The sequence below is a fragment of the Macaca thibetana genome, chromosome 12 (genome assembly GCF_024542745.1).
Source record: "Macaca thibetana thibetana isolate TM-01 chromosome 12, ASM2454274v1, whole genome shotgun sequence".
NCBI classification, from domain to species: Eukaryota; Metazoa; Chordata; class Mammalia; order Primates; family Cercopithecidae; genus Macaca; species Macaca thibetana.
In genome coordinates, this window is record NC_065589.1 from 107,553,832 (window position 1) to 107,574,946 (window position 21,115).

Sequence of the window (21,115 nt, forward strand, 5' to 3'; positions counted from 1 at the left end):
CTGATGGTGCCCATGTTTTCTCCTGCACCTTCTGAGTGCTGGCAGTGTTCCTATAACCCTGGAGAGCTGCCTTCCTGTGGGCCTTTCCAAGGATGTCTGGCCACTGGAATGCACCCACATTGGACCTCCTGCCTCTGCAGGTTTGGGCATAAAGCCACTCCCCGCTGCTTTCAGCCTGTGCCTCCCACGAGGCAGGTAGAGCAGCCCCCATCACTCACCTCTGGTTTTGAATCCCACCATCTCCGTCACCAAGGAGGATGGTTTACCTGAGGAATTATCCCTTAAAAGGCCAAGTTTGCCCGGGCACAGTGGCTCACGCCTGTAATCCCAGCACTTTGGGAGGCCGAGGCGGGTGGATCACAAGATTAAGAGATTAAGACCATCCTGGCCAACATGGTGAAAACCTGTCTCTACTAAAAATACAAAAATTAGATGGGCGTGGTGGCACACACCTGCAGTCCCAGCTACTTGGGAGGCGGAGGCAGAAGAATCACTTGAACCTGGGAGGCGGAGGTTGCAGAGAGCCGAGATTTCGCCACTGCACTCCAGCCTGGTGAGAGAGACTCCATCTCAAAAAAAAAAAAAAAAAAAAAAGGCCATGGACCCTCCATTTTACCTGAGGCAGAGTGATTGAAATGGACAAATTAGCACCAGTCCAATCCCAATGTCTGTGTGTCTCCAGCTGCCTGTGTAGGCACTGCTGCTTTTGTTATCTACAAATAATGAGATGATCTAATTCAGGGGTCCCTAGCCCCCAGGCCAAGCACCAGTACTGGTTCATGGCCTGTTAGGAACCCGGCTGCACGGCAGGAGGTGAGTGGCAGGCCAGCAAGCATTACCACCTGAGCTCCACATCCTGCCAGATCAGCGGCCGTATTAGATAGGAGCACAAACCCTATTGGGAACTGCGCATGCGAGGGATCCAGGTTGCGTGCTCCTTATGAGAATCTAATGCCTGATAACCTGAGGTAGAACAGTTTCATCCCCAAATCAGCCCTCCCACCTCCCCCAAGTCTGTGGAAAAATTGTCTTCCACGAAACCAGTCCCTGGTGCCAAGAATGTTGGGGACCACTGATCTAATCAAAGGCGACAGATGTAGCCACAAAGACATCTGAGTAACAGCTATATAATTTTAGTGTTTGCTTATCCCAGACACCTGGGAGGCCCTTCATCCTCACATCATCTCAACCCCTCAAAACCCACTCTAAGGTTTAAACAATCTCACCAAGGTGGTGAGCTCCAGGGTTGGATTTGAACCAGGGCTTTCTCATTCGAAGACACCACACTGTCTCTTCAAAAGAAATATAAGTCTCACACCTGCAATCCCAGCACTTTGGGAGGTTGAGGCAGGCGGATCACTTGAGGCCGGGAGTTCAAGACTCGCCTGCCCGACATGGGGAAACCCTGTCTCTACTAAATACAAAAATTAACCAAGTATAGTGGCGCGCACCTGTAATTCCAGCTTCTTGGGAGACTGAGGCACAATAACCGCTTGAACCCGGGAGGTGGAGGTTGCAGTGAGCCGAGATGGCGCCCCTGCACTCCAGCCCAGGGAACAGAGAGAGACTCATTTCGAAAAAAAAAAAAAGAAAAAGAAGTCCAAGGGTTGGGAACATGATGATGAGGGTGGTATTTTTAAATCACATATGATCAATTTCAGTTGTTTTTGTGAATGCCTCACCTGAGCCTAAACTTGCTTGCGACCCAGGGCCTGTGCTCGTGGGCTGGCTGACAAGGTTTCTGGGCCTTGTTTAGCACTCTAGTGTCCTCGAGGTCTGCTTGTGCCTGTGATGACTAAAGCTGCCTTTTGTCCTCCTCATGGAATTAAACCAGAGCTTGTTGCTAGGCTAGCAGGTTTGGACACAGCTGCCATTTTAAAACCATCTCTGTTGTGCGGAGGTTGCGTGCCTCTGACAGGCAGTCAGCAGGGGCACTGCATGGCTGGTACTTGAGGATATGATTTTCAGTCTCTTCCCTTTTTCCATCACAACATTTTTTTTTTTTGAGATGGAGTCTCGCTCTGTCACCCAGGCTGGAGTGCCCCTGTGGCATGATCTCAGCTCACTGCAACCTGCACCTCCTGGGTTCAAGCGATTCTCCTGCCTCAGCCTCCCGAGTAGCTAGGATTACAGGAGACTGCCACCATGCCTGACTTTTTTTTTTTTTTTTGTATTTTTAGTAGAAACGGGGTTTCGCCATGTTAGCTAGGCTGGTCTCCAACTCCTGGACTCAAGTGATCCACCCCTCTCGACCTCCTAAAGTGCTGGGATTACAGGCATGAGCCACCGCACCCGGCCCTGGCTACCATGTTTTCAAGACACTTCTACCAGTGTCTGGGAAAAGCACTGAAACTTCAGTCTGTAGCTGGCCAGTCAAATAATAAAACTCTCCCTGGACAAACTTAGCAGCCATTTATAAATGCTCTGCAATGGTTATGTATTCCTTTTACTTCCTTGGGTGGGGTTGGACCCTCAGAGGCAACCTCAAAGATTTGGAAATGACAGCTGAGCTTGAGAGGACACTGCTCCTTCCTGGGATTGTGGTCTCATGCCCGGTAGCATTTCCCATGCACAGTTACCACGCCCAGGACAGGAAGAACAGCTGAACCTGCCCTGAGAACAGGAGCTGAGTTGTGTCCACAGGAGCCTGAATCGCACTGCCCACCTTCCCAATGTCCCCTCCCTCCCCATCCCAGAACCCCACCCTCCCCTTGAAGGGGCCGCTTCCTGTGGGCTGCGAGGGAAGAGGGCGAAAGCAGGGCAGGGAGGAGCAGGCACCTGCTCCCATTCCCACCCTCTCCCCAGAGCACCTGCACAGCCCTCTCTGAGCCCCAGGGGCCCTCAGCAGCCACTCCCCAACGGCACACAGCTGTCTGAGGGCCTGAGAACAGCCTCCAGCCCAGCAATGAAGAGCTGTGGCACACCCCTGGGTTCTCAGTTCTATAGGAGGCACACGAGGAGGTCCCACATCCACTTATCAGAAAAAGCTGTGCTCCCAGGGAGTTCTCCACTTGGCAGAAGGCAGGCCGGGGGCCTCCGAGGCTCCTCTACCTCTCCAGCCCTGGGACATCACCGGCTGCCTCATGGCATATCCGTCTTTCAGGAAGGAGAAAACCCTTGCTTCCCTAAGCGCGCCACCCTGGGCCATTTGTCCCCACTGCGTTGACCCAGCACAGGGAGGGATGGGGACTGTGTGGAGTCACAGCTCCACTAACTACGAGGTCATGGGCAACCCGCTCGGCCTCTCGAACTTCTGACTCCCCATCTGTAAAGACAGGACATTGTCACAGGTGGCTATGAGAAAGTAAAGACTATGCCTGGCTCCTTTTAAAGGAGTTACTATTGGTAACTTTTGGTAGCTTTTAGTTGTTCAGAGGAGGAAAAAATTACTGTGAGTAAAATGACCAAACTCTAACCCCTGCAAAAAAAGATAATTTAAAGTGAAGTCAAACAGCATGTCAGTCTGAGACGTTTTCCTTGATACTGAAATGGCTAGAAATAAGGAGAGGAAATTACATTTGCTTCCATTTTAATGATGACAGCTAATATAACTTTTTTTTTTTCTTTTTGTTGGGATGGAACCTGGCTCTTGTTGCCCAGGCTGAAGTGCAGTGGTTCACTGCAACCTCTGCCTCCTGAGTTCAAGCAATTCTCCTGTCTCAGCCTCCCAAGTAGCCGATATTACAGGCGTGAACCACCAAGCCCAGCTAATTTTTGTATTTTTGATAGAGATAGTGTTTCGCCATGTTGGTCAGGCTGGTCTTGAACTCCTGACCTCAGGTGATCCGCCCACCTCGGCTTCCCAAAGTGCTGGGATTACAGGTGTGAGCCACCACACCCTCGGGGCTGCTATAGCTTTTTGTTTTGGAAAATTTCTGACATCCAAAAGTAGAAAGAAAGTATGATGAACTCCTATGAAGTCATCTCCAACTGCAAGAGCTATTGGCTCATAGCTAATCTTCTTTCACCTAACTCGTAACTTCTATCTCCCAAACTAGATTTTTTTTTTTTTTTTTTTGAGACAGAGTCTCACTCTGTCGCCCAGGCTGGAGTGCAGTGGCCGGATCTCAGCTCACTGCAAGCTCCGCCTCCCGGGTTCATGCCATTCTCCTGCCTCAGCCTCCCGAGTAGCTGGGACTACAGGCGCCTGCCACCTCGCCCGGCTAGTTTTTTGTATTTTTTAGGAGAGACGGGGTTTCACCATGTTAGCCAGGATGGTCTCGATCTCCTGACCTCGTGATCCACCCGTCTCGGCCTCCCAAAGTGCTGGGATTACAGGCTTGAGCCACCGCGCCCGGCCTAGATTTTTAATTTAAAAAAAAACAAACAAACATTTTTTTAGAGACAGGATCTTGCTCTGTCACCCAGGCTGGAGTGCAGTGGTGCGATCATAGCTCACTGCAGCCTTGAACTCCTGGGCTCAAGCAATCCTCCTCGCTCAGCCTCCCAAGTAGCTGGAACTACAGGCATGCACCACCATACCCAGCTAACCAAACTGGATTATTGTGAAGCAAATCCCAGACATCCATAGATATGGCAATGGTGGCCTCTTAACTAAGCTTCTAAAGTAGCACAGGCTCTGGATGTGAGCAGTGGCCTTGTTCCTGATCCTAACACCGTGCCTGGCTCTAAGAGGTGCTCTGTAAGCCTGAGATGAAGGAAGAGGTGAAGGTGGGGGTTGGTGGGGAGGGGAGACTATGTTATTGAAACTTGTAGATCTTTCTCCTTCAGAGTCTAGAGTCAGCTCCTTTAATTAACTGAGATAGTTAGAGGTCATTTCCAAAGCCAGAGTAAGTGCTACAACTTCTCATCTTGAAACTCTGTCCCTGTTATCAAGATGCTTTCCAGGAGGCTTCAGTTCACTTGCTAGTCCTTCTCTTTTTCAGACCATTGAGCCAAAAGTGAAAGTTTTCGTCTTCAACCTAAAACTCCTGGACTGCCCCTCCACTGTGAAGAGCCCAGCCAGGCTGCTCTTCAGCCTTTTGGAAGGTGAGTGGGCCATTGCTGAAGAGGTTTCAAGCGCCATTTGGTGCACTGGTGCACTGGGTAGCAGTCTTGAAAGTCCGGGGTTCCAATGGGAGGAGAAGCATGGGAGGAAGGCTAGTCTAAGAGCCCACCCCAGACTGGGTTAGTGTACTATGCCTTCCTACTAATGGTCCCTTGTGACCATCCCCCATTGACCCAAGAAAGAGGAGAGGTTCTGCACAAGGATGCCTCTTATGGACATAAAGATAGTCAGGCCTCAGCTGTGAGTTGTAAGCATGGAAACTCATCTTTGCCTCCTTTCATTACCTTTCCCTCCAAGGTCTCTCATCTCTGCTCCTCTTGGCAGGGCTTTCTTGTGCCCCTCTCTCTCCAGCCAGCTCTCTCTACTTACCCTTGTTCTGTGTCCCCATTATCAGTTTGTGCATGGCCCTGGTGGGTACCTGACAAAGATGCTAAGAACTTTCAAGTGTGGGACTCACGGGTCAAGGGCCATCTTCCTAGTGTCTCTTAGTTCAAATTCTTGAGAGTGAATCTGAGTGCTGGCCATGGATCAGGAGGCTGCTCCTGGTCCAATCAAGTCAGGGGAAAGGTGGGGTCTATGACAGCATTGAGGTTGGCAGTCACTGGACACTCTGCAAGAAGGGAGGAAGGGGCAGAGGGGAATGTGCCTGAGGGCCCTGATATTCAGGTCTGTCACTCCTGTCCACAGGCCAGAGTATGGGAGAAGTCAGTAGTGTTCTTTCTACCACTATATATTAGTCTGTCTTATGTTGCTATAATAGAATACTCTAGATTGTGTAATTTATAAAGAAAAAAGGTTTATTTAGCTCATGGTTCTGGGGACTGGGAAGTTCAAGATCAGGCAGCCACATCTGGTCAGCTTCTGGTGAGGGCCTCATGCTGCATCCTAACATGGCAGAGAAGTGGAAGGGGAAGCAAGTGTCTGCAAATAGATTAAACACCAGAGGCAGCCTCACTTTATAACAGCCACTGTCATGGTAACTAATCCGGTCCCATGTGAGTGAGTGGGAACCACTGTCATGGTAACTAATCCAGTCCCATGTGAGTGAGTAGGAACCACTGTCATGGTAACTAATCCAGTCCCATGTGAGTGAGTGGGAACCACTGTCATGGTAACTAATCCAGTCCCATGTGAGTGAGTGGGAACCACTGTCATGGTAACTAATCCAGTCCCATGTGAGTGAGTGGGAACCACTGTCATGGTAACTAATCCAGTCCCATGTGAGTGAGTGGGAACCACTGTCATGGTAACTAATCCAGTTCCATGTGAGTGAGTGGGAACTCACTCACTCCCTGGAGCCTGCACTAATCCCTTCATGAGGGCAGATCCCTCATGACCCAAATGCCTCTCAGAGGTCCCGTAACCTCTCAGCAATGTTACATTGGCAATTAAATTTCAACATGAGTTTTGGTGGGGACAAACCACATCCAAACCATAGCACACCTGGACCCCCTCCCAGCATTGGGTTGGCTCCACAGGGCCCCTGAAGTTCATCCATAGATACCATTTATTGATGCTTATCTGAACTCACCTTTGATGGCATAACAATTTCTGTTCTTAGATCCCACCTCTCTCTAAGTGGTTAAAATTATACCTTTTCTGTTTATGTGTATTTTACCACAATTTTAAAAATATTCCACCCCTTTCTGGTCTTTGAGTTCTTCTAAATCAATTGTTCCCAAAGTTGTGGTTCCCAGACCAGCAGCATCAACATTAGCATCACCTGGGAGCTCATTAGAAATACATATTCTTGAGACCTACTGCATCAGACACTCTGGGGGTGGGACCGGCAACCTTTGTTTTAACAAGCTATACAGATGATTTTGATTCACATTGAAGTTTGAGAACCACTTTTTAAGCAATAAGTAAGTAGAATTCACTGCTGAGCTTCTAAAGTCCTTAGCCCATGGTATTTTCCAAAGGGGCTTGGAACCACTGCTTGGAGTTTGGGTGTGTCAGACTTGCATGTTCTTAGTTGGCATTTACATAGAGTTAATTTAATTTCTTCTCTTACAGCCATAAATAAAGACCAAGTGCTCACCATTGGGTTTGATATTAATGAGTTTCTGAGTTGTTCACCAAGTTCCAAGAAAAGGTAATGTCAGGTTTCCTATTGAACTATCAATAACTGATATTTGTAGAATACTGTTTCTTTTACATGTATAACCTTATAGGACTATTGTCATCAACTCTTGGGCCACCAAGTTTATTATTGCCATTCAATTGATGAGAAACAAAGACTCAGAAAGAAAGCAGGGAGTCTCTTACTGAGTGGGACTCACGAGGTTCTGCTTTCTCATCTGTCAGTTCGCCCAACTGTGCACAACTAGCATGATGGCTCACACCTGTAATTCCAGCACTCTGGTAGGCAAAGGTGGGAAGATTGCTTGAGTCCAGGAGTTCAAGACTGGGCTGGGCAACATGGTGAAACTCTGTCTCTACAAAAAATTACAAAAATACAAAAATTACCCAGGCACAGTGGTGCATACCTATGGTCCCAGCTACTTGGGAGACTGAGGTGGGAGGATCGCTTGAGCCCAGGAGGCAGAAGTTGCTGTGGGCCGAGATTGTGCCACTGCACCAGCTAGGATTTGAACCCCTGACTTCTAGTTTAAGATCTTATTGGAGACAGTGTGAGCTTGTGGGAGAGTGGCCAGGTTAAAGACAGATCTGACCCTCCTGCTGAAGTTACATGATGAGTAAGAGAAATGGGTTCTCTGTGCCCATTTCCTCAATATGAAGGGTGAAACATCCTCCCTGGGAGGAGACAGCATAGACAGGAAAGCCATCTGTTGCTACAGGCCAGATGCCTAACTCGACAACATTCTAGGGACAGAGGTTTGAATCTATAGCTGGGTTGTAAATAATACCTTTCTGAATGACTGAAGTGCCAAAGAGGCAAATGATATGTAAAAATTAGAGCAGATTTTGAGGTTGTGCCCATAATTACATTGCTTTCATGCATGCATATCCCAATACGCTTCTTGAGTGAGTGAGAAAAGAATAGCACGGTAGCCAGCACTGGGAATTGCCCAGAACCTCAGCACTCCATGGAGGGGTATTACATGCATGAACTTCATGCACCATCGGTGGGACAAAGGCTGGAGACAATAATTGACTTCCAGACCTTCAGCTAGAGTTCTCTTTGTCATTCACCTCTGATATTTCCAGTGCAGCCCTGTTCAGGGTCATTCAGTGACAATACCTCTTTCTACCTTTCCTCTTCCAGTGCTCGACTTTCCTGAGCCATATCCCCCTTCTATTGTTCCATCCTCTCAATCCACTTCAAATCAGCAGTTCAGATCAACAGACCCACAGCAGCAGCTGTACCTCAGGCTTTGTGTGGCAGTGCAGACTTGCAATGGACAGACTCGGGTTACCACTGCTCTCTGACCAAACTTGGAGTCAGCCAAGGACTGGCTGTGGCTTCAGGAAAGAAAACTCAAGAGGCCATAATAAAATGGGTTCCCGGAGAAGCCAGTGATTACAAGTGCTGCCAGCTCTGAGGTTCTCTCAGCACTTGGTGGTGCTTTGCCTGAAGGGGAGGGCCAACACGGGCTTACATTAAATGGACAGCCAGGGGCTCCTACTCAGGGGGATGTGGTTGGAGAACCTGCTGAATGCAGGGGCGGTGGGTGGGGAGTGAGGACTAACATAGCTGTCTCCTTCAGAATTTTTGACCTTATAGGGGAGACAGACCCCAGAACAACTCTCACATGAGAATGCGGCAGGAGACACACACAACTGCACCCTAAAAAAGGGAGAACTTGGCCGGGCGCGGTGGCTCAAGCCTGTAATCCCAGCACTTTGGGAGGCCGAGACGGGCGGATCACTAGGTCAGGAGATCGAGACCATCCTGGCTGACACGGTGAAACCCCGTCTCTACCAAAAATACAAAAAATTAGCCGGGTGAGGTGGCAGGCGCCTGTAGTCCCAGCTACTCGGGAGGCTGAGGCAGGAGAATGGCGTAAACCTGGGAGGCGGAGCTTGCAGTGAGCTGAGATCCGGCCACTGCACTCCAGCCTGGGCGACAGAGCCAGACTCTGTCTCAAAAAAAAAAAAAAAAAAAAAAAAAAAAAAGGGAGAACTTAGGAGCCCTGGGTGTGAAGCCTGAGGCGCCATCATGTGCTAAATCCCTTCCGGTGGCCGGCAAACCCAGGGTTCCCAGCCCCAAGCCTGTATAGCAAGTTCTATTTCATCCCAGGGCGGTTTATTTGTTTCCTCAAAACTCTTTTCATGCAATCCAGGAGGACAGAGTCAGGGCCAGGAGGGCTGGGTGAGAGCGAGATTCGGAGCAGAAGAGGCTGTGTTTATGGGAATCGTGAATGCGCAGAGGCTGAGCACCGAGGGGCGGCGCCGCATCCCTGGGTGCGCTCCACAGTCGCACATGTGTTGAGATAATCAACAAAGGAGAGGATCATTTCCCTTTCCCCCTGCTCTAGCAAATGTCAGGGAGTTGATGCTGAGTGAAACAGAAGGCGCTTAGTTTCAGAAGACGCCTCCTGCAGGGTGACCCGGTCCCAGGCTTCGCTCTTTGAGAGGAAAATACCTGTGCAGTGTCCCTGTCACTTCTCCCAGTTCTGCGCCGTGGGCCAGCCTGGTATAGGCGCCATCGGCTCTCCACGCGATGGCTGTGTGACAGGGAGATGCTCTAGTACTCCACCTCCTTTTCCCCAGACATGTGCCGCACTCCTCAAGGCCGCCCTCTGCTGGCTGTAATTTGCAGCATGCATGCTTTCCCGCCTGCAGGACATGACTCTTGACTGTGAAATCAATTTAGAAGCTGGCAATCACAATTGGAAAAAAAAGAAAGAAAAAAGAGAAAAGGAGAGTGGGAGGGAGGAAGATGGACTAGAATAAAATAGAAAATATCAGACCACATTTCGTATAAATGCAGCATGCACTTTTATGTGATGTTTTATTTCATATGCATATACATATGTACACACACATATATGCACATAAACATGTATGTATATGAGGTTAAAAGCACAGAAGCTGCTCCACCACCTGCAAGCTGTGTGCAAGGAGAAGTTACTCATAACCAGGAATCCAGGCTCCTTTGTTGTTGCTTTGTCACCTTTAACAAGGTTTCTGCCTCATGTTCCAGGATGGATGCTTGAGCTCCTGCCATTATGTCTGAAATCCAAGCAGCATGAAGAAGAAAGGAGGCAGTAGCCAGGACTAATGTTTAGTCAGTCCACATCAGTGTACTTCTGTACCAGCTGATAATAGCTGCTGGCTCCCTGAAGTCAGGAAGTTTCTCCTTCCTTCCTTCCTTCCTTCCTTCCTTCCTTCCTTCCTTCCTTCCTTCCTTCCTTCCTTCCTTCCTCTCTCTTTTGTCTGTCTTTCTTTTCTTTCTTTCTTCTTCTTTTTTTTGACGGAGTTTCACTCTTGTTGCCCAGGCTGGAATGCAATGGCACAATCTCAGCTCACCACAACCTCTGCCTCCTAGGTTCAAGTGATTCTCCTGCCTCAGCCTTCTGAGTAGTTGGGATTACAGGCCCCCACCACCATGCCTGGCTAATTTTGTATTTTTAGTAGAGACGGGGTTTCTCCATGTTGGTCAGGCTGGTCTCGAACTTCTGACCTAGTGATCCACTTGCCTCAGCCTCCCAAAGTGCTGGGATTACAGGCGCGCACCACCGCACCCAGCCCCCATTTCTTTAAGTCTCAGTTTCCTCCTGTGCAGGGTGAGGATAAATCATTGTAGTACCCATATCATAAATTCGTTGGGAAAATTAAATGAGATAATACACATCCATTCTTATCACCGTGGCCAGTGCAGAATTAAGGCTCAATAAACTGGAGTCATTGTTATTATTAGCTATGTTTTACAAATAATGAATTATAAGAAGAATAAAGTATGGCACCAGCACTGAAGACAATATTCGAGGGCAATCTAATACAGAGAACAGTAGCATTGTTCCTATTTTAACCATGAAAGAGCAAGAATCATTCACCTCAGAAGGGGTAATAATAATAATTTTCCCATCTACCAGTTACTTCCTGCCCATGCCTTTGCAGATATGACTTTTGACTCAGTATTTCTGGAATCGTTTCTGATTAAACACAGTAGTCATCCATAGGGGGCATTTGTAACTGACATGCCCCTTTATGTCCCTTCAATCCCGCAGCATGTCTTGTTCTCTGACTGGCAGCCTGGCCCTTCAGCCTGAAGAGCAGCAGGACCACGAGATCTCGGGCTCCTCTCCTGCTTCGGCCTATCAGAGAGTCTGGGAAGCATTTGCCAATCAGTCCAGGGCGGAAAGGGACGCCTTCCTGCAGGACACTTTTCCCGAAGGCTTTCTCTGGGGTGCCTCCACGGGAGCCTTTAACGTGGAAGGAGGCTGGGCCGAGGGCGGGAGAGGGGCGAGCATCTGGGATCCACGCAGGCCCCTGAACACCACGGAGGGTCAAGCGACGCCGGAGGTGGCCAGCGACAGCTACCACAAGGTGGCCTCTGACGTCGCCCTGCTTCGCGGCCTCCGGGCTCAGGTGTACAAGTTCTCCATTTCCTGGTCCCGGATCTTCCCCACGGGGCACGGGAGCAGCCCCAGCCTCCCAGGCGTCGCCTACTACAACAAGCTGATTGACAGGCTGCGTGACGCGGGCATCCAGCCCATGGCCACGCTGTTCCACTGGGACCTGCCTCAGGCCCTGCAGGATCATGGCGGATGGCAGAATGAGAGCGTGGTGGATGCCTTCCTGGACTACGCGGCCTTCTGCTTCTCCACATTTGGGGACCGTGTGAAGCTGTGGGTGACCTTCCATGAGCCGTGGGTGATAAGCTACGCAGGCTATGGCACCGGCCAACACCCTCCCGGCATCTCTGACCCAGGAGTGGCCTCTTTTAAGGTACTTCCCATCCCTGCAGCTCCTACTAATTGGCGGAGAAAGGACATTGGCTGGAAGAAAGTCATTATCTCTGTTTTATTCCATCAGCAAACCTTTACTTTTTGTTCTTTCTTTAAAGGAAATCAGGGGGAGGGAAGGAGCCACAAATTATTAATTAAATTGTTAATCACCTGGCCACGTGTAGTGGCTCATGCCAGTAATCTCATTACTGTGGGGGCCGAGGCAGGCAGATTGCTTGAGTCCAGGAATTCAAACCAGACTGGGCAACATAGCGAAATCCCGTCTCTACAAAAAAATACAAAAATTAGCCAGGCATAGTGGCGCATGCCTGTGATCCCACCTATCCAGGAGACTGAGGTGGGAGGATCGCTTGAGCCCGGTATGCAGAGGCTGCAGTGAGCCAAGATTTTGCCACTGCACTCCAGTCTGGTCAACAGAGCAAGACCCTGTCTCAAAAAAAAAAAAAAAAAAAAAATTGTTAATCATGTTATTTTGTCCAGACATTGTACTGGTACTTTTAAAACATAATAGTTACTACATCCTCAGAATAGCACTGATGGATGAGTGAGGCTCAGACAGGATAAACAATGTGGTCATGATGACATTGCTAGTGAGTCGCCAGGTGGAAGTCAGGATTTGAGCCCGTGTCTTCTTGACTCCAAATCAAGTTCCTCATGTCACTTAGTGACAAGTGACAGAAAGCTCAACTCAAAGTGACAAACAAGGAGATAATTTACGCATTCAGGAGGTTTAAAATTCTTCATTTAGCCTGATCAGGGTGGAATTTTATCAGAGCACAAGCGAAGCCACCTCCCCAGTTCTCCCTCTCTTGTTCCCCTCGTCAGCTTTATTCTTGGGCTACTTTGCAGCCAGGTGGCAGCATCCTTGTTTCTGTTATTTCAAGAACAGTAGCGAAAAAAGCTCGGCTCTTTTCTATCCTTCCCAACAGAAGTGTCCCTGTGTCCTATGGTCTCTCAGTGGGCCGCATACCCACCCTGAACCCATTGTTGGGTCCTGGCCATGACAACTGACTAGGGTGGGCCAAGGACCTATGCTTTACTCCTCAATACGCTCGCTGAGAGCTGAGGAGGCAGAGAAGGAAGAGGCAAGGAGGCATTGGCTTTCCAGTTGCCAGTCAGGGCATCGTTTCAACAAGAAAGGGGTGTATACACTTGGCACAAAATTTTAAATGGTTATAGGTCTTTTCCATTATTTCCCTTTTTCTTCAGAATCTCCCAGAAAACCCACCAGCTTTCTCTGGCAGCGTTCTTCAGGATGGACGTGTTAGTCTGCCTTTTCCCTGTCACTGTTTGGGTTCTGTTCTTTTTTTTTTTTTGAAATGCAGTCTCGCTCTGTCACCCAGCCTAGAGTGCAGTGGCGCGATCTCAGCTCACTGCAACCTCCACCTCCCAGGTTCAAGGGATTCTCCTGCCTCAGCCTCCCGAGTACCTGGGACTACAGGCACGTGCCACCACGCCTGGCTAATTTTTTTTTTATTTTTAGTAGAGACGGGGTTTCACCATCTTGGCCAGGCTGGTCTTGAACTCCTGACCTTGTGATCCACCCACCTCGGCCTCCCAAAATGCTGGGATTACAGGCGTGAGCCACCGCGCCTGGCCTTGGGTTCTGTTCTTAAAGATGAGTATTTCCAGCCAGGTGTGGTGGCTCACACCTGTAATCCCAACTCTTTGGGAGGCCAAGGCAGGCAGATCACCTGAGGTGTATATATATATACACACATTTATATGTGTGTATATATATATATATACACACACACACTATTTCCTGTGCCCTGTGCTAGGTGTTAAAGAGGGGTCACAGCCATGCCCTGGACATGTTATAGCCTTTTGGGGAAGATGACACTAACACACATAGCAAAATTATAGAACTCTTCAAAAAGACCATAACAAGGGTGAGCTGGAACACCATGAATAAATGACTCCATGGAATGTCAAACATCGTAGCGCATAAGTCAGAGCTTCCCTTCAGCTCTTGAACAGCAAGTGACTGCACATATGGAGTCATTCCACCACCCACCTTCTGAAATTGGAAGATTTGAAATCTTCTGTTTCACTCCTTGTTATAAAATTTATCTAAACCTTTTCTTCTTAGGCTTTTCTTCCCCTTTGAACTGTGGCTCCTGAGATATCTTTACAGAGACTTTGATGAGAAAGTCCCCTTCACTCTTCTTCAATTCTTCCCTTTATTTATTAGTTGAATGTTAGAATACCATTATCTTAGTGAGCTTGAGCTGCGATAACAAAACACCATAGACTGGTGGTTTAAACAACAGATATTTGCTTTCCACCATTCTGGAGCTGGGGAAGTCCAAGATCAAGGGACCAGCATGGCTGGGTTCTGGTGAGGGCTCTCTTCCTGGCCTGCAGGCAGCTACCTTCTTGCTGTCCTCATATGGAGGTGGCTGGAAGAACTCACTGGTATCTCTTCTTATAAGGACACTAATACCACCACCATGAGAGTCCCACCCTCACAACCTCCTCTAAACCTAATCACCCCTCAAAGGCCCCATCTCCAAATACTATCACACTAGGGATTAGGGCTTCGACATATGAATTTTGATGGGGGACCTCATTCAGTTCATAGCAACCATTGAGGAAAAAGTTTAAAGAAAAAAATGTCTTGGGACAGGCATAGTGGCTCACACCTATAAACCCAGCACTTTGGGAGGCCGAGGCGGGTGGATCACAAGATCAGCCTGGCCAACATAGTGAAACCCTGTCTCTACTAAAAATACAAAAATTAGCCAGGCATGGTGGCAGGCACCTGTAGTCCCAGCTACTCGGGAGGCTGAGGCAGGAGAATTGCTTGAACCCAGGAGGTGGAGGTTGCAGTGAACCGAGATTGCGCCACTGCATTCCAGCTTGGTGACAGAGTGAGACTCTGTCTCAAAACAAAACAAAACAAAAAAGTATTTTATTATTTTACAATATTTCCTTCCAATCTTGGCTTCTTTGCATTTATGATGTTGTCACAGGGCACCTCAGATTGTTGTTCACTGTTTACTTGATATCATGTCATTAGCACTTTTACCTATTATTAAGCGGTCGCTATGACTATTTTTGATGGTTGTCTAATATTCCACTGAGCTCCCTTCCTGACACTGGCTAATTTAGAAGAAAGACATCCTTGCTTTTGGGAAAGGAGCACAGTTTGCCATTCGAGTTTAGAACTCAATTAAGGACTAATATTTGGGATGTGAGAAGCAACCAGGCATTTTAGTGATTATGGCATATTTTGACATGAAATTCTTCAGAGGTAAGTGTCATCCTCTTCAGATGATAAAAAGGAAAAAGGAAAGCAAGCTAAGATTTAGCAAGCTCACTCCTGCTCTCTGAGTTTCTGCTCAATGCTTTATATACATGTATTTAATCATCTCAGATGGATCCATAATTACCCACTTCTTGCCAACAAGTCAGCTGAAGTTGAGAGAGCAAATTGTCCAGGTTAACAAGTTAGTGACAGAATCAAGATTTAAATCTAGGCTTGTTATATTTCAGACACTCTCCTTTTGTCCCTGCTTCCCACAAAAAGCTGTTGCTGTTTGTAAGAGCATGAGTTAAGTCTACAAAGAAACTCCTAGTTTGGTTTTTCTTCTGAGAGTCCATTAAATAGAAAGAAGAACAAATAGGCAGGAAAGAGCCCTCCTCTCCCTTGTGTGCTAATTAAAATAATCCTCCCCATGGACTAATTTCTCAACAAGCACTTATTAAGGACAGAGGCAGAATAGCAGTGTGGGTAACAGTAACAGGCTTGGAGTCAGACTGCCAGGGGCTTGTTCTCACTTTACTCCTGACTCTGGGCCTTGTGGAGTTACTGCACAGCTCTGGATCTTGTTTTCCCCATCTCTATAGTGGTGGTAATAATTGTACCTGCCATATGAGGTTGTGGTGAGGATTACATGAGAGAATTCATTAAGTAGTAGGTGCCCAATACATGTTAGTTGTTATTGTTAATGTGGTTGTTGATGCTGTTGTTATTTTGTTGACAATGTTGAAGAATTGCTGTTGACTTGTTGACTTTGCTGATGATATTGGTGTTGACTTGTTGACATTGTTGACTTGATATTGTTGACCTTTTCACATTGGTGTTGACTTGCTGATGCCGTTCATGTTGGTATTGATGTTATTGATGTGAACATCGTTGGTATTATTGACTTGTTGACATTGGTGTGGATTTCTTGACATTGTTGACTTGTTGACATTGTTAGTATCAGTCCTAACTTGTTGTTTATGTTGTTAACTTGTTAACTTTATTATTGACTAGTTAACATCATTGACGTTAATGTCAATGTTGTTATTTGTTGATGACTTAATGTTAACATTAGTGCTGATGTTGTCAATATTGACACTGTCAATGTTGTTATTGTCTTTATTGACTTGTTGACATTGTTGTTGACTTGTTACTGGTTCATTCGTCCTGTTGTTGTCATTGTTGTTATTACTAATCACTATATTTCCTTCTCACTTTTTCACAAGGTGGCTCACTTGGTCCTCAAGGCTCATGCCAGAACCTGGCACTACTACAACAGCCACCATCGCCCACAGCAGCAGGGGCATGTGGGCATTGTGCTGAACTCAGACTGGGCAGAACCCCTGTCTCCAGAGAGGCCTGAGGACTTGAGAGCCTCTGAGCGCTTCTTGCACTTCATGCTGGGCTGGTTTGCACACCCCATCTTTGTGGATGGAGACTATCCAGCCACCCTGAGGACCCAGATCCAACAGATGAACAGACAGTGCCTCCATCCTGTGGCTCAACTCCCCGAGTTCACAGAGGCAGAGAAGCAGCTCCTGAAAGGCTCCGCTGATTTTCTGGGTCTGTCACATTACACCTCCCGCCTCATCAGCAACGCCCCACAAAACACCTGCATCCCTAGCTATGATACCATTGGAGGCTTCTCCCAACATGTGAACCATGCGTGGCCCCAGACCTCATCCTCTTGGATTCGTGTGGTGCCCTGGGGGATAAGAAGGCTGTTGCAGTTTGTATCCCTGGAATACACACGAGGAAAAGTTCCAATATACCTGGCCGGGAATGGCATGCCCATAGGGGAAAGTGAAGATCTCTTTGATGATTCCTTGAGAGTAGACTACTTCAATCAATATATCAATGAGGTGCTCAAGGGTAAGAACAATGGATGTGCCAGTGATTGGAAGGTGGGTGGTACTTCTCCAGGTCTTCACAATTTTGTTTAATGGGACAAAGAAAGTCTCCTAGGGAAATGGAGCCAAAGAAAGCATTATTGGTAGTAATAATGGGGAGTCCTTCACATCAGCTTCCTAACTCTCTTTCCCAAAGGTTCATTCATGTCATTAATGTCTTTGCTCCTGTGATTTTTGTTTTGTTTTGTTTTGTTTTTGAGACCCAGGGTCTTGCTGTGTTGCCTGCTGGAGAGCTGGAGTGCAGTGGCATAAACATGGCTCACTGCGGTCTTAAAGTCCTAAGCTCAAGCCAACCTCCCACCTCAGCCTCTTTAGCTGGGACCACAGTGCACACCACTATGCCTGGCTTTTTTTTTTTTTTTTTTTTTTGACACAGAGTCTCTTCACATTGCCCAGGCTGGTCTCAAACTCCTGGGCTCAAACAGTCTTCTCACTTCATCCTCCCAAAGTGTTGGGATTACAGGCATGAGCTACCATGCCTGGCCCAGTGTCCTTACTGCCTAGAATACCTCCGTCTACATTCTGCCCATCTGAGTCCTATGCAATTATCAAGTCTCATCATCTTTTTTTTTTTTAAGAGTCAGGGTCTTGCTTTATCACATAGGCTGGAAGAGAGTGGCATGTTCATAGCTCACTGCAGCCTCACACTCCTAGGCTCCAGTGATCCTCCGGACTCCAACCCATTAACTCTTCCCTCATTGCTCCAGCCACACTGGTCTTCATTTCCTCTAATTGACTATAAAATCTACATTCTATGCCATTGATTTTGATCCAATGGATCCACAACTACGGTCTCATTCTTGCCTAACGTACTATTTCATATGTCTTTGTATTCCAGTTGGAAAGGTATGGCAAATAGGTTTCATCTCACAGGTCAGTCCTCAGTTAACCCAGGATGTTCTTATCTTGAACTCATTAACTTAATTACATCTGCAAAGATCCTTTTTCCAAATAAGCTTGTATTCACTGGTACCAAGGGTTAGAATTTAGATATATCTTTTGGGGGCCACCATTCAATGCACTGTACCAGGGAATATATGTTTTAGGCTTTATTTATTTCTTTATTTTAATTTTTATTGTTTTAGACAGGGTCTTGCTCTGATGCCCATGCTGGAGCACACTGGCATGATCTTGGCTCACTGCAGCCTTGACCTCCTGGGCTCAAGTGATCCTCCCACCTCAGCCTCCCAAGTGGCTGGGACTACAGGCGCACTCCACCAGGCCAGGCTAATTTTCTTTCTTTCTGTCTTTTTTATAGAGAAAAAAGACAGAGTCTGGTCATGTTGCCCAGGCTGGTTTATTTCTTTTTTAAAATATGAAATATGTTGTCACTTAATGTCAATATTACTAAACATAAATAAGGAAAAGCAAAAGCATATTGTTAAAAGATTGATTTATGTGTTCCATATAAAACCAAGACATCCTGGTGGTAACACATGGGACACATCCCTCCACTATTTATTTGAAGATGAGGATGCTCCTTTGCTTTGAGATTTATGGCCACAAAAGTGGCCTGATGTTTTGTGAGGATCTTGTGGATTTTCCTTTTATCCATTCTGAGGAGGAAAAAGGGTGAACATTTACGGGGTAACCCAACTCACCCCCAAAACTTTCATGTCAAAAGGAACACTTTTTAAAATCAACATTAGTAACAGAGACTATACTTCTAATTTTTCAGTAAAAACTATTTTATTGAAAAACAGTCCTCGCTGGTCCGAGGTAATAACTTAGTTGACTGTTCACAACGAGTTACAGATCAAACAGCTTCTAATACCCTGCTCCCCCTTCTCACTACTGCACTGACTGGTCTTCAAAAGATAAATAAATAAAATAGAGGTGTGCTAGCTCACTCCTGTAGTCAGTCCCAGCTACTTGGGAGGATCACTTGAGTCCAGGAGTTTGAGACCAGCCTGGGCAACACAGTGAGACCCCATCTCAATTAAATAAATTCATAAATAAATAAATCTAATTTTTATTTTTCTTCACAGCTATCAGGGAAGACTCCGTGGATGTTCGTTCCTACATTGCTCGCTCCCTCATTGATGGCTTCGAAGGCCCCTCTGGTTACAGCCAGAGGTTTGGCCTGCACCATGTCAACTTCAACGACAGCAGCAAGTCAAGGACTCCCAGGAAATCTGCCTACTTTTTCACTAGCGTCATAGAAAAGAACGGTTTCCTCACCAAGGGGGCAAAAAGACTGCCACCACCTAATACAGCAAACCTCCCCTCCAAAGCCAGAGCCTTCGCTTTTCCATCTGAGGTGCCCTCCAAGGCTAAAGTCGTTTGGGAAAAGTTCTCCAGCCAACCCAAGTTTGAAAGAGATTTGTTCTACCACGGGACCTTCCGGGATGACTTTCTGTGGGGCGTGTCCTCTTCCGCTTATCAGATCGAAGGCGGGTGGGATGCCGACGGCAAAGGCCCCAGCATCTGGGATAACTTTACCCACACACCAGGGAGCAATGTGAAAGACAATGCCACTGGAGACATCGCCTGTGACAGCTATCACCAGCTGGATGCCGATCTGAATATGCTCCGAGCTTTGAAGGTGAAGGCCTATCGCTTCTCTATCTCCTGGTCTCGGATTTTCCCAACTGGGAGAAACAGCTCTATCAACAGTCACGGGGTTGATTATTACAATAGGCTGATTGATGGCTTGATGGCAAGCAACATCTTTCCTATGGTGACATTGTTCCATTGGGACCTGCCCCAGGCCCTCCAGGATATCGGAGGCTGGGAGAATCCTGCCTTGATTGAGTTGTTTGACAGCTACGCAGACTTTTGTTTCCAGACCTTTGGTGACAGAGTCAAGTTCTGGATGACTTTTAATGAGCCCATGTACCTGGCATGGCTGGGTTACGGCTCAGGGGAATTTCCCCCAGGGGTGAAGGACCCAGGCTGGGCACCATATAGGATAGCCCACGCCGTCATCAAAGCCCATGCCAGAGTCTATCACACGTACGATGAGAAATACAGGCAGCAGCAGAAGGGGGTCATCTCGCTGAGCCTCAGTACACACTGGGCAGAGCCTAAGTCACCAGGGGTCCCCAGAGATGTGGAAGCCGCTGACCGAATGCTGCAGTTCTCCCTGGGCTGGTTTGCCCACCCCATTTTTAGAAACGGAGACTATCCTGACGCCATGAAGTGGAAAGTGGGGAACAGGAGTGAACTGCAGCACTTAGCCACCTCCCGCCTGCCAAGCTTCACTGAGGAAGAGAAGAGGTTCATCAGGGCGACGGCCGACGTCTTCTGCCTCAACACATACTCCTCCAGAATCGTGCAGTACAAAACACCCAGTCTAAACCCACCCTCCTATGAAGATGACCGGGAGATGGCTGAGGAGGAGGACACTTCGTGGCCTTCCACAGCACTGAACAGAGCTGCGCCCTGGGGGATGCGAAGGCTGCTGAACTGGATCAAGGAAGAGTATGGTGACATTCCCATTTACATCACCGAAAATGGAGTGGGACTGACCAATCCGAACGCACAGGATACCAGTAGGATATTTTACCACAAAACCTATATCAATGAGGCTTTGAAAGGTATGTGAGGGTTCAGTTCCCTTTAAAGAAACCTTCCCACATTCCCTGGGTCGTGTGCCTGAAATGTTTTGCCAGGATGATTTATGAGCCCCCAACAGGTCTCTCTCTTAGGTCCCAACTCCATAATTCTTTATCTGTTTGGGGGTTATATGCTCCTTGAGAAGCTGGGGAAAAAGGCTATGGTTGTCTCTGCAAAGGAAAAGCACAAACACCACACACACAGGGTCCCCAGCAGAATATTCATATTGTCATGGGTCCATTCGTTCATTATTTTAGGTGCTGGGATACAGTAATGAACAAAACACAAATTTCTGCCTCCATAGAGCGTATCTTATGCACGTAAAACAAGAAAGTTGTGTAAATTCAAACTTCCTTTTTTTTTTTTTTCTGAGATGGAGTCTTGCTCTGTTACCCAGACTGGAGTGCAGTGGCCATCACGCCCGGCTAATTGTTTTGTATTTTTAGTAGAGACAGGGTTTCACCATGTTGGCCAGGCTGGTTTCAAACTCCTGACTTCAAGTGATCCACCT

The 21,115-nt window shown here is 47.5% G+C and overlaps 1 protein-coding gene across 1 annotated transcript in view; it reads left to right on the forward strand.

Moving 5' to 3' along the window:
- Window positions 1–21,115, forward strand: part of LCT (lactase) — a 55,583-nt gene that overhangs the window by 12,275 nt on the left and 22,193 nt on the right. Inside the window, exons 4-8 of the mRNA XM_050751014.1 lie at window positions 4,887–4,989; window positions 7,025–7,103; window positions 11,146–11,866; window positions 16,363–17,008; window positions 19,035–20,585. Of these exons, the coding sequence (XP_050606971.1) occupies window positions 4,887–4,989; window positions 7,025–7,103; window positions 11,146–11,866; window positions 16,363–17,008; window positions 19,035–20,585 (3,100 nt within the window). The remainder of the gene's footprint in view (window positions 1–4,886; window positions 4,990–7,024; window positions 7,104–11,145; window positions 11,867–16,362; window positions 17,009–19,034; window positions 20,586–21,115) is intronic.